Genomic DNA, 11,369 nt, shown 5'->3' with positions numbered 1-11,369 from the left:
TAAATAGCACTAATTCATTAATTCATCAGGACACATCAAAAGGGGGACACACACATTCTTAAATGGCTGCTTGGGTAATCCTGATCCTTCCCTATATCCACCCACCACAGCTACATCAAGCCCCCTTGTATGAATGGAATATAGCAGGATGTATGCAAATAAAACGGCTTGGGTCCTGGTTACCTGAAGGAGCGCTTACATCCATATATGCCCAGCCGCCCCCTGAGATCAGTGGGAGAGGCCCTCCTCCGGGAGCCCTCAGTGAAGGAAATTAGGAGGGTGGTTACTCGGAGGAGGGCTTTCTCAGCGGTGGTGCCTAAGTTATGGAATGCGCTCCCCAGAGAGGTCTGCCTGGCGCCATCGTTATTTGTTTTTCAGCGCCAGGTGAAGACCTTTTTATTTAAGCAGCATTTTAAATGTTAATACTATTATTTGGCCAGGGCGGCTTATTTTATTCTAATGTATATATTTTAATTGTTATTGTCTTAATTTATTGTTGTGAGCCGCCCCGAGGCTTTGGTGAATGGGGCGGCATAAAAATGTTTTATAAATAAATATAAATAAATAAATAAATAAAAGCTACAAAATCCCAATATTGTGGTAACAAAATTGCAATTGTGTAATATGTAGCTGGGATCGTGGGATGAAGTATAGACTGAGACTCAAAATCCAAATGCAGTTTCTCAAACACCTTTATTTAGCTGGAATGCAGTTCTATTCAGTCACTTCTAACATTCCACATCCACCAGCCAGCTGGTATCTCCTGAAGCAGGACATGCAATATGACTGACTGCTTTGATGTTCTAGTATTCCTTAGAGTTCTTTGGATTTAGGGGTGTCTCAAATACTCTTCTTTCGCAAGCTTTTGCATGATATGGGACAACACACCTGTTGCACTGGGATCATCTTATCGATGCTCAAGCTCATCAACTTGCCCCAGAGGTCTTCCCTGCTATTTCACCTGCTGCAACTTATGCAACCTTTGCCTCAGGCTCTAGGTTTATCTTGGAAATCTCTTTGTCCATGGTTTTCCTTTTCCAAAGTCCACTGATCAACTACATTTTATTGCTTATATTCTCTGGCCAGTTTTGCACGTACATATGTATGCACACCTTCTTTGTCCCAATCCTTTAGCTTTCACTGCTGAACATACACACATTTTCTTTGTCCCAGTTCTTTGGCTTTTACTGCTTGTGTCTTCTAGCAACTTTAATTCATTAGAACTCAGGAACCATTTCATCCATTAAAGCAGGTGGGATTCTGTGAGTTTATGCAACACTTGCAACAGAAGAACAAGTAATAGTAAGCAATGGTTAGGAACTATCTATTTGAAAGCAGCCGAAATGTCCAGACTCCATTGTTCCTGATCCATATTAAAGCTTTATCTGGATCTTTAAATGATGGGAATGGCAGCAGTGGAAGAGGAAGAGGAGGCAGACTTAGTGTTAAATAGAGCATGCAATTTCAGTTATGGAAGAAATGTATTAATACATACATCTTAGAGTATTATTAAATACAGATATAGCTGTATATGCATGCAGCATAATTTTTCTTTGATCAATCACAATTATATGCACAATATGAGTTGCATCATTAAACACTTGCATGATCCTTAATAATGGAGCGACTCTCTGAAAAGCTGATGAAAGCTTGCAAAGTGCCATCAAAAGACAAGATTTTGAACTTAAACTTTAGTTCAAGGGATGCACCTCACTGGATTTTTTCTAATTTCTTAGACAGATCATCTAGTGGACAACAGTTAAGGAAAACGGTCACTTGGTGGTCTCAACAAGCTTAGTTTCAGTGGGCCAAATCTTTCTGAGGTCCATGGGACTGACCGGCCAGTGACATCTGGCCAGATTAGAGCCCAGACTTTTAGATATGAGAGAAAGTTTGACATTTTTTCAAACTATAAATAGGAATATATCAGTTCATAGTAATGCAATTCCTTAACGCTACTAAAGTAACTCAAAATACAGGGCCATCTCCAGGCTTTTGAGGTCCCCTAGGCAAGGTAGGCTTGATGACCATCTCTTCTTTTCACCTGCACTGTCACTTGCTACCTAATTTTCGATCCTTCCATGACACAGTCCATCCCATTTAGGAAGGTCCTGCAATTTACAGGAAAGCCATACTCGGGAGAAGACAATCATGCTAGGGAAGCTGACGGCAGAAGAAGAAAGGGAAGACCAGCTATGAGATGGATCAATTCTGTAAAGAAAGCTACATTCTTGAGTTTTAAAAGCTGAGCAGGGCTGTCAAGGACAGGTCATTTTGGAGGGCAATTTGTTCATAGGGGCACCTTAAATCAGATTACTTGATGGCACATAACAGCCACCACAGAACTGAATGCAACTGGACTGCACCAGTTCTCACATTTTCATTCTGTAGTCAAAGATGTACAGTGAAATCCTGCACATGTTACTCAGAAGTCAGTCCCACTTTGTCTAACTGAACACATTTCTATCTTAAAACAGCAAGTTTGCCATCCCCAGACATTTGAAGAGGAAATAGGAGTTCCTGTTTATGTGGGGTGTCTTAACACTGCTGACCTCACAAGTAAATTTGGTTCAAAAAGTACCAAACAAAGCAAGATGTCCACAAATGAAGAGATTTCAGAGAAAGGATATATTTTGTAGATATTGTTTTAAGATATGAGGTGGCCAACTTGTGAAATGTAACAAAAGATTTACATTTACAGGCCTCTTCCTTTGTCATAGAAAAAAGAGAACTTGTTGATATTCCTGAAGAGAGAACAAAGCATACAGGTTAGCAATAACAACAGCACCAAAAATACCGGATTGGATCTAAATTTTGCATGAAGTGAAGGCTGTTGGCATGATGGCTCTTTCGGAATTCCTCATTTCCCCCTCCTATCCCAGTTTAAGCCCAAATCATCTTAGTGCCTGAGGCCAATGACCAGATTGCTCCTTGCCTCCCTCCCCATATGCAGAAGTTGACTGGTCTGGCCGCTGAACATTTCAACACTGCTGATGGAACAGCATTTCCAACCACAATGGAAGCCAGGAGGCTAGCTTAGGAGGCAAAGGGCAGCCCAGCAAGCACACACAGCTCTGTCTCCCAATGCCTTGCTGATGCTCTCCACACCCCAGCACTGGCCACCTCACTCTGCCTAACGGTAGGGCCTCCTTTGCTGTACGCCCCCCAAAAGCTTTAGGGACCAGGGGATGACTGCAGTGCCACAGACCGCAGTGAGAGGGGAGGAAGTGATGGGTTCAAGCACACTGTGAACTGCTAAACCATAGTCTGGTGTTATGTATTGATTGTCTTGATCGTCTTAGCTCGACTAACTTCCATTTGGTTTCTCCTTTCTCAGAACTATTTCCCTCAATAGCTATTCTGCCCAACAATCTGGGATGTGCCTGTAAGGTTGTAAACCTGCAGGCAGCCCCCGTGTTCTAGTTTTACATCTTTTTACAGTGCCTGGAACTATTTAGGCACAGTATAAACAAAGAAAGACCTGAATTTAGGCCAAATAGTACTGCCAACAGCCCCCATGGGAGTGAGGGGAGTCACTACAGACAGCTATGTCTTCCTCTTTCTTTTTCCCTTATAACTTTCTACCTTGATCCCTCATGCCTTATTATATTTCCTTCCTGTCCTTAAAACAACCTTTTTGCCTCACATTGTATTGTCTTCTCTTGTCTGCTGCTGATAAGCTTCACTGAAGGCCCAGAAGCTGACTACAGTTTCCCTCACAAATCTTCAGTGCTGTTAAATTGCCATATGATAAAAATCCAATCAGCTTAGCTTTTATCCTTAATGCTTCTTTGAGCCAGGAAACGTTCCTGCCTGGGATGCTGTTTCAGTCAAAACCTCCTTAAACACCATTTTCCTCAGGTAAGCAAGAGGCCTACTAGAATACCAAAATTTGGTTTCTCAGTGAAAACCAAATGCATTCTACAAAATAAGGGATAATCTCTTTTGCCCTTCTGGATATATTTTTTGATGTCACTGTCAAAGTCTTACTCGAGCATGTTCTTTTGTCTGCATTCAGGGCAAAGCCTTCATAGCACTCACAATGATGGGATCTGCCGCTAGGCACACAGATTTGTTGGCAATTGTGCATTCCACGTGCGCAGACATCTCTGGCTGAAGAATTATCTAGAGAAAAGCAAAATCATGTTTAATGCTGCCCTTCCCCATGCCCCCAAGTATGTTTTGAATGAGCTTCACTTGAGCTTAACTGGATTCAAGGGGGACCCTTCATAGCAGTCACAGTGCTGCTGCAATACACATCTGCTCACAATCATGGATTCCGGTTCTACAAATGTTTCCCTAGAAAAAGAGCTGAGCAATAGTACTCACTTGTGAGACCTGCAATAAAGTGTTGCAGTGTCGACTGTTCCTGTTCATTGTATCCCCGCTGCCACCTGACTTTCTGTTTTTCCCTTCCAACAGTCCATCAGCATCCCATGAACACAAAGCAAGTGCCCTAGTCCTGGGTTGCTTTGAGGTGAGTGGCTTGAGTTTTTCTTCTCAGACTTATGTGCTTCTGCAAATCTGGGGTCGTCCCCAAACCAGCTTCTACATCCCTGTTGTGTAGACACAGTTTTGACTACCTTGAAGGCTGACACTCTGAGAACTGAAAAGTTATTAGTATGTATGATGTGAAAAGAAAAGGGGCGGTCTTTGTGCATACACTTATTTATTATATTTATATCTCATGTTGCCTTCAAGGAGGCAAGGAGGACAAACATGGTTCCCCCTGCACCCCCAAAACCCATACAGATAAATTGGTTAAGCTTAAAGCTAGCGAACTCTCTGGCTGAGGGGGAATTTGAACCTAGGTTATCCTGGTCCAGGATAAACATACTACACCATACTATTGAGGAATTGCTTGAAAACCCACACTGAATATTATTTAGTGAGAGATTTGGTGGCTACAGATAACAGCTATGATATGGGAAGCCATTTGGTTCAAATTGCAGTTCAGCCATGATTCACTCACCATTGGCCTAAGTGAAGCCACTGCCTCAGCTCAGCTCTATCTTCGATATGGGACTAATAATAATGACCTGTCTTGTTTTAAAGATCACTGAAATTACGTAAGCAAAGTTAAAGAAAGCAAGTTGCTTGCTTTCAAAAATGAACTTCCCTCACAAAATGTCTTGACTGAAAACGCAGCCACGTCCTTACTTGAGCAAGTCCTCTTATCTGGATTCAGGAGGAACCCTTCATAGCAGTCACAGTGCCAGGAGCCATGGCCGCTCACACAGATTTGCTCACAGTCGTGGGTTCCAGGGGCACAGGGATCCCTTCCTAGGAGAGAGGTCAGGCAGGTGGGTATGCCGACGTTCATGGCACAGTGGCAATAGGCCACATTGCACCATATGCTAACAACCATGTTATGGAATTATGACAATAGCTGTTCATGTGTTGTTTGAATGAGCTCACAAAATGTGCTAATGGCCAAATTCTTACTCGAGCAAGTTCTTTTATCTGGATTCAGAGTGTACCCTTCATAGCAACCACACTGCCAGGATCCACTGTTGCTAGTCTCACAGATTTGCTCACAGTCATGGGCTCCAGAAGCACAGATGTCCCGTTCTAGGAGAGATGTGAAAGTTAAGGTAGGTAGGTGTACTGGAGGAATGGCAAAGAGGATGTTAAGGTTCAACAGGTAGCATAGTAAATTTCCCAGTGTCCAGAAGCCCAGATAGTTTCTTGAGGACATGCCAAGGCTGCATGTCTTTCAGCTTGCTCCAAAGAGCAGGTTCTCTTATCCAAATTCATTGTGTACCCTTCATAGCAGTCACAGTGCCAGGAGCTGTCACTGCTCATACAGGTTTGCTCACAGTTACAAGTCCCATGAGCAGAGGCATCTGCAGCTTGATGAAGTAAATCAAAGTTGTGTCCCAAATCAAAACCTCAGAGCAGAGGCTAGTTTTCAACCCATTGTCCAAGTGTAGATGTGGTGCATCACTTTTAGTTGTGGACACTGTTAAACAAGGGATGCTCCATGTTGGATTAGGTAGCATAGCCTCCTTAGGGACTGCACCACCTCAGCCAAGGAACTTTTAAATAATCGCAAAGACTTAGTGGCCATGCTGGCTGGGAAGATAGGAATTGCTGTCCAACACATCTAAAAAGTACTAGCTTTGGAAAGGTAGCATCCTGCTGCATTTACCACATCAAGAGCCTACAGTTTCTGTGTGTGGATAGTGCCACATAGCACCAGCAGAAATCCCGTGGACTTTGAGGTGTCAAAGTCACTTCCCACTCTTACTGTGTTGAACTTACATGAGATGACCCATACTATGAGTGACATGGACAGAGAATAATGCATGCAGCATTCAGTTACAAGACCCCACATCTGGGCCATAGTATGAAGCTTGTATTCAAGACCCTAAACCAGACCTGGGCATTGTACAGCCTGCGGGCCACATCCGGCCCGATGGCTGACCCTTGACTGGCCCGCATGAGGTCACTGGCAAATTAATGCAAATATATATCGTCGTAATATAGATGCAAGCAATACAACTGCACTGCTTTTATTTTGAAATTGAAATTTATCTGCTAAATTGAATTGAATTTATTGCTTTTCATGTAATGTTAATGTTTTTGTGAATATTCATTAAATAGTGTTGTTCTGTGCCCCACATTTTCATTGTATCATTGTAATGTTTCATTTACTGTTTTTATAGAGATATATATTGAGCAGAGCTGTAAGTGTATTGGTCCGGCCCTTAACAACTGTCAAACTTTCTCATGTGACCCCATAGGAAAATTAATTGCCCACCCCTGCCCTAAACCATATGACAAAATCCTGAAATTTGTCTTTGAGTGGGTTGGTTGGTTAGTTGATTGGTTTTTTGATGGAGGGGTTAGTTCTAATTATTTCAGTAGTTCATATAAGTAGAGATGTATGTGAGAGATAATACTAGTCAGCTCTGTCCTGCTGGAAAAGTTAATTTCAGCAAAGATACAATTCTTATTTCTCTCTCTTTCAATCTCTTTGTCTCTCCCTCTCCCACATGCATGGTTGTTGATTTCCAGCAGAGTGGAGGACATACTGGGTCAATTCATAGCAGATCCTATGACATATTAAGCAAAAGACAACTTTTGGGGGTTAGCAGGCACCTTTGGAATATTGAGAGAATGTGATGGGTGCTCTGACAAAATGGCTGCCATGGTCGGCATGGTCGGTCTCAAAAACGACCATTTCCATCAAGGCAAATTGATGAGCTTAAAATTAAAATGGCTAGTCCAGAAACCTAAATACAAGGTAGAGGCATTTTCATTAGCAAAGGGAACAAGGGAAAAAAACCCAAAACAACAACATATAATCCAGAAAAAGTATGATTGAAATAATACATCTTACCACATAAAGTTTTTCTAAATTTAGAAGCCAGCTTTTCAATCACACCATACGTCTCCACATAATAAACATGATCATCCACAGGCTCACTAGCCATCAGCCTTAAAGACTGCATGTCTGCTCGGCCAACTCCAACAGCATAGATCTCAATCCCAGAAGCTCGAGCCCTGGAAGCCACCTCCTGCACCTGATCCTGAGGCCGACCATCTGTCACAATTATTGCCACCTTGGGAATGCCAAGGGAAGAGACTCTTGCTCCTGCTTCTTTGGTGAAAACATCATCCATGGCAGTCTGGATGGCCAGACCGGTCATAGTACCCACAGATAAGGGACTGATGTGGGATATCGCTTGTTTCATGGAGGTGTGGTCGAAGTATGTCTGAAGATTAAACTCTACCTTGACTGTGCTGGCATAGTTTACCACTGCCACGCGGGTAGCTCTTTCCCCGATATCCAAGCTGTCAATCATTTTGGCCAAAAAGGTTTTCACTTTTTCAAACTCTTGAGCTCGGACACTGCGGGAACTGTCTATTATAAACACGAGATCAAGGGGCTGACTCCTGCAAATGGCCTCTGGAAGAAAATGCAGAACACAAAATAGCAAATTATTCAGCTGAACTTAGGAAAGAATTCACTGAGCTGAATGGATTTTCCTCACCACAGTGTGTATGGGGTGGCAGCTAAATTCTGATTATTGTATTCTGGAAGTACTAGTTCCAAAATGACATCATTTTTATTTTTTATTTTATATATCTTATTGTTATCATGAAAGACCAGAGACTATCCTAACAGCTTTGGGTAAAGTCTGCAATAGAATGTGAGGAAAGCCATCTACAGTAGCATTTATACAAACCGTGGGCTTTCGTCTTCAAATTCCCTATACTTTTCCCATTCTTCATTATTACTAAATACGGTGACTTCATGGTGTGTTCTAACTACAGAACTTCAGATCTGTAGTATAACCATATTTCCTAATATAAAAGAAAATATACAGACACCAGATATTCAGGGAGAAATTTCCTACATTCCATCTCTTACCAAGACCTTGCAAATCTAATAAAATTAAGGTGTAGGCTTGGAAAGCATGTGCTGTGCTGATATTGTTTTGTTCCAAGATGTATAAACACTGAACAATGAAAAGTATGATGTTTACAATAGTCTGGGAATGTCCGGAAGATCGAATTTAATGAATTGTCTGGAAGAGAGATGTGTATAAAAAACAAAACAACAGGAGACAATACAAAAGCCACACAAAAAACCAGAATCTAAAACGCAAGTCCAAATTTCATACAAAGCAAGCATGGCACAGTTGTTATACCATTTTCATGCAGTATTCTGAGGAAGTAAAATGCAATTAAAATAGAAAGATTTCTTAAAGTGATGACAATAATGCCACAATGGAATCTCTTGATACTAGGAGGAGAAATATAGGGAACATTTGGAAAAACAACAGTAAGGAAATCCATTACCCACTCTCCACTGTAGGAAGCATTTTCCTGAATCCCTGCAAACTCCCATTCCCAATTGCCACTGCCCCCTTTCCAGTTGACTTGTACAGTGCATTCTCAGTCAAAATCCAGACTAGATGACAGATGTTCCTTCATAGTCTTAAAGCTGATATGCACATACATGGATCTTCCACTATGCCAGAAGTGGATCTAGAATTATTTATCCATAAGCAAGGATTTTCTCCATTTGCTATTAGCCTGATAGCACATGGAGATGAGGGTCTCTGATTTCAAGTTTGTTTGCCAGAACAAAGGCTTAGTTTCTTTTAGCTAGCTTTACTGCCTCTTCCTTCCTGGGTTGGAAGCAGGAAGTGAGGACGGTGAGAGGAATTTGTTTTATAAAAATGTACCTGCAGGCATTACAATATTCCATTAAAATTGAGACAGACTGAACATTTATTGCATGAGCTATGCTACTTTTCTAGTCATATGTGTGGGATAACATATTGGGCTGTAGGGGTGCATTTTTATTGAAGGGGCTCTTCCTATTTATTTCTGGAGGCATTTGGTGCTTGATGATTCATAGCTGCATATATCCTATGTTGTTGTAAGTGAAGCAAAAGCTGCTTTGTGACAGCATATGTTGTAGCAGCTTTTACACACCTGCAAGTTGACACGTGATGCTACAAATGTCAAGTGGAGAGCATGCATGTATGAGTGCACCCTTACCAACTGATATGGTAATGCTTGCTCCTTGAGATTCTGTGGAATGATTAGGCCTGATCAATTGTTAGTATATTTGAATCAGATAGATGGATGGATTGGAGGGGGCGGGGGGGGGGGGTTAGCAGTGATTTTTACAAAATGCCTTGCATGCTTAAGTTAAAAGTATAAAATATAGAGGATTTATGGACACTTGCAGACATGTATTGACACTCTGTAGTCTTTGATTTAGGGGCATGTGCGGTTCTGCACAGACAAGGATCCTGTAACTGGGACACACCTTCTGATGGCCCATGCCTCTAACACATTAATACATTTTGATACTGCTTACCATTGGCTTTCTGGGATACGCATTGGAGTATGCTTAACACTTCTACTAAGTGTTCAGATGTCTGTGATATACCCTCACTCCTTCTCAGCATTCCTAATAAGCTTGCCAAGTATTGTAGATAAAGACTTACCATCGTCACAGCTCTACCAAAAAAAAGAAAAAAAGACGCACCAGTTCACATGTCCTGCAGGCCAGACCCCAAATAGGTGGTCACCTGGACCACTATGTAAGTAGAGGAGCAAGACTGATACATGGAAGATATATGGTTATACCTAGAAAATAAGCCTGACCTAGCCATATATTCCATTCTATGCTAGCTAGGCTCTTTTCAGATCATTTGCCCACCATGTAGAAGCATAAGTTACCTGCAGTAGAGACTGGTGAAGGGTGGCTCTCAGCATCTTGGGAGCTGGGTTCATCTGCTGATGCTGCAGGTGTCCTACCAAAGGTCTTGCCTTGCCATGAAAATGAGTCCAAGCGCCTTTGGGTTTGGTAGTCATGGGCACCTGAAGCTGAAGGCAGAATTAGGAAAAGGCAACAGGCACAGATCCTTGGGAGGCTGAGCATATTAGCTGTCTCAGTGTGAGCACCAGTTTATCCTCTTTACTGCCCCTGTCTGTGTGTTTTGCCTTGAGACAGCAAATTCTTAAGAAGTTCCTGGCTGAGGAGATGTTTCCAGAGGTCTGCAGTGGGCAGAGTCAATGTTTCTTTCCATCCTTTCCCAGACAGCAGTTTCATTTGGAACACCCAAGTTCTTTGGGCAGCCTTCTCAGTGGCCGCAGTGTTTGGGAGACAGACTCATTACAGGAGGAAATACAAACATGCAGTAGCTGGAAAGGTTCAGCCAACAATTGAGTGTTCCAGGTGCCAGGCTTTGGGATAGCTGGCTTCAACTTACCAAGGATGCTAGCTGCAGTGATACTGGGCCACCAAGGTATAAAACTGTATCAGAGATAAAACATAGGGCACAGTGGAATAGGGAGAATGGAACATTTCTAATTTTTGGTACAAGCAAACAGCATCAATGAAATCTCCTGAGGAAGTGCACAACCAGGAAAGTGAGATTTTCTTTGCCTTGTTCAAACATCTCTGCAGATACTGTACATACATTTAAATCTAACTTGAGGAAGACCTAAGACCATCAGTTAACTGAAAGGTAAATTAGAAACACTACTTATAAAAGCTCTCACGTGTTAGCTGAATTCAACATGCTCTGCCCTATATGTGGTGAATGTAAGTCATTCAGATTCAAGTAAATCAATGTTTAGAAAAAGGTAACAAAATGCCGTATGTTCTCAGTGTGATGCCAGAAAGCATTGGGCCAAGTGTTGGCTTGTCTGCATGGAACATTGTTACATAAACAAACTCTTTTTAAAATTCTAGAGATGCAAGTTTCAGATCCTGAGAATGCATATCAGCAATACCAATGGAACTGAATTACCCAGCTTCCTTCAAGCTGGAAAAATGAATGAATGAATAAAGAGTATTCAAGCGGAGAGTACATTGTGGTAGTTAGTGGCATGTA

General features: G+C 41.9%; 1 protein-coding gene across 2 annotated transcripts; it reads right to left on the bottom strand.

Moving 5' to 3' along the window:
• Positions 1-674: 674 nt before the first annotated feature.
• On the bottom strand, positions 675-10,894 carry MATN3 (matrilin 3). Of its 2 annotated transcripts, XM_044445149.1 has the most exons (8): positions 10,210-10,894; positions 7,346-7,915; positions 5,446-5,571; positions 5,161-5,283; positions 3,991-4,125; positions 2,631-2,744; positions 1,710-1,748; positions 675-1,278 (listed from the first exon to the last, which is right to left on the bottom strand). In XM_044445149.1, exons 1-7 carry the CDS (start codon positions 10,409-10,411, stop codon positions 1,711-1,713), a joined length of 1,308 nt encoding a protein of 435 aa, XP_044301084.1. In that variant the 5' UTR covers positions 10,412-10,894; the 3' UTR covers positions 675-1,278; position 1,710. The 2 variants fall into 2 exon arrangements, with proteins under 2 accessions (XP_044301084.1, XP_044301083.1); XM_044445148.1 differs by having other exon boundaries at positions 675-2,744.
• Between the last annotated feature and the right edge of the window lie 475 nt (positions 10,895-11,369).

Source organism: Varanus komodoensis, unplaced genomic scaffold (genome assembly GCF_004798865.1).
Source record: "Varanus komodoensis strain SLA01 unplaced genomic scaffold, ASM479886v1 scaffold47, whole genome shotgun sequence".
Classification (NCBI taxonomy): Eukaryota; Metazoa; Chordata; class Lepidosauria; order Squamata; family Varanidae; genus Varanus; species Varanus komodoensis.
This window is presented reverse-complemented; position numbering and strand designations above follow the sequence as displayed.

What these genes read in the sequence shown, in the direction of transcription:
- MATN3 (XM_044445148.1), bottom strand. Translation starts at nt 10,411, where the DNA reads ATGCTCAGCCTCCCAAGGATCTGTGCCTGTTGCCTTTTCCTAATTCTG. An exon ending in TTCACCAGTCTCTACTGCAG is followed by an intron (nt 7,916 to 10,209) that starts GTAACTTATGCT and finishes ATTTTCTTCCAG; the next exon opens with AGGCCATTTGCAGGAGTCAG. An exon ending in AGATAAGAGGACTTGCTCAA is followed by an intron (nt 4,126 to 5,160) that starts GTAAGGACGTGG and finishes GCTTTTCTCTAG; the next exon opens with ATAATTCTTCAGCCAGAGAT.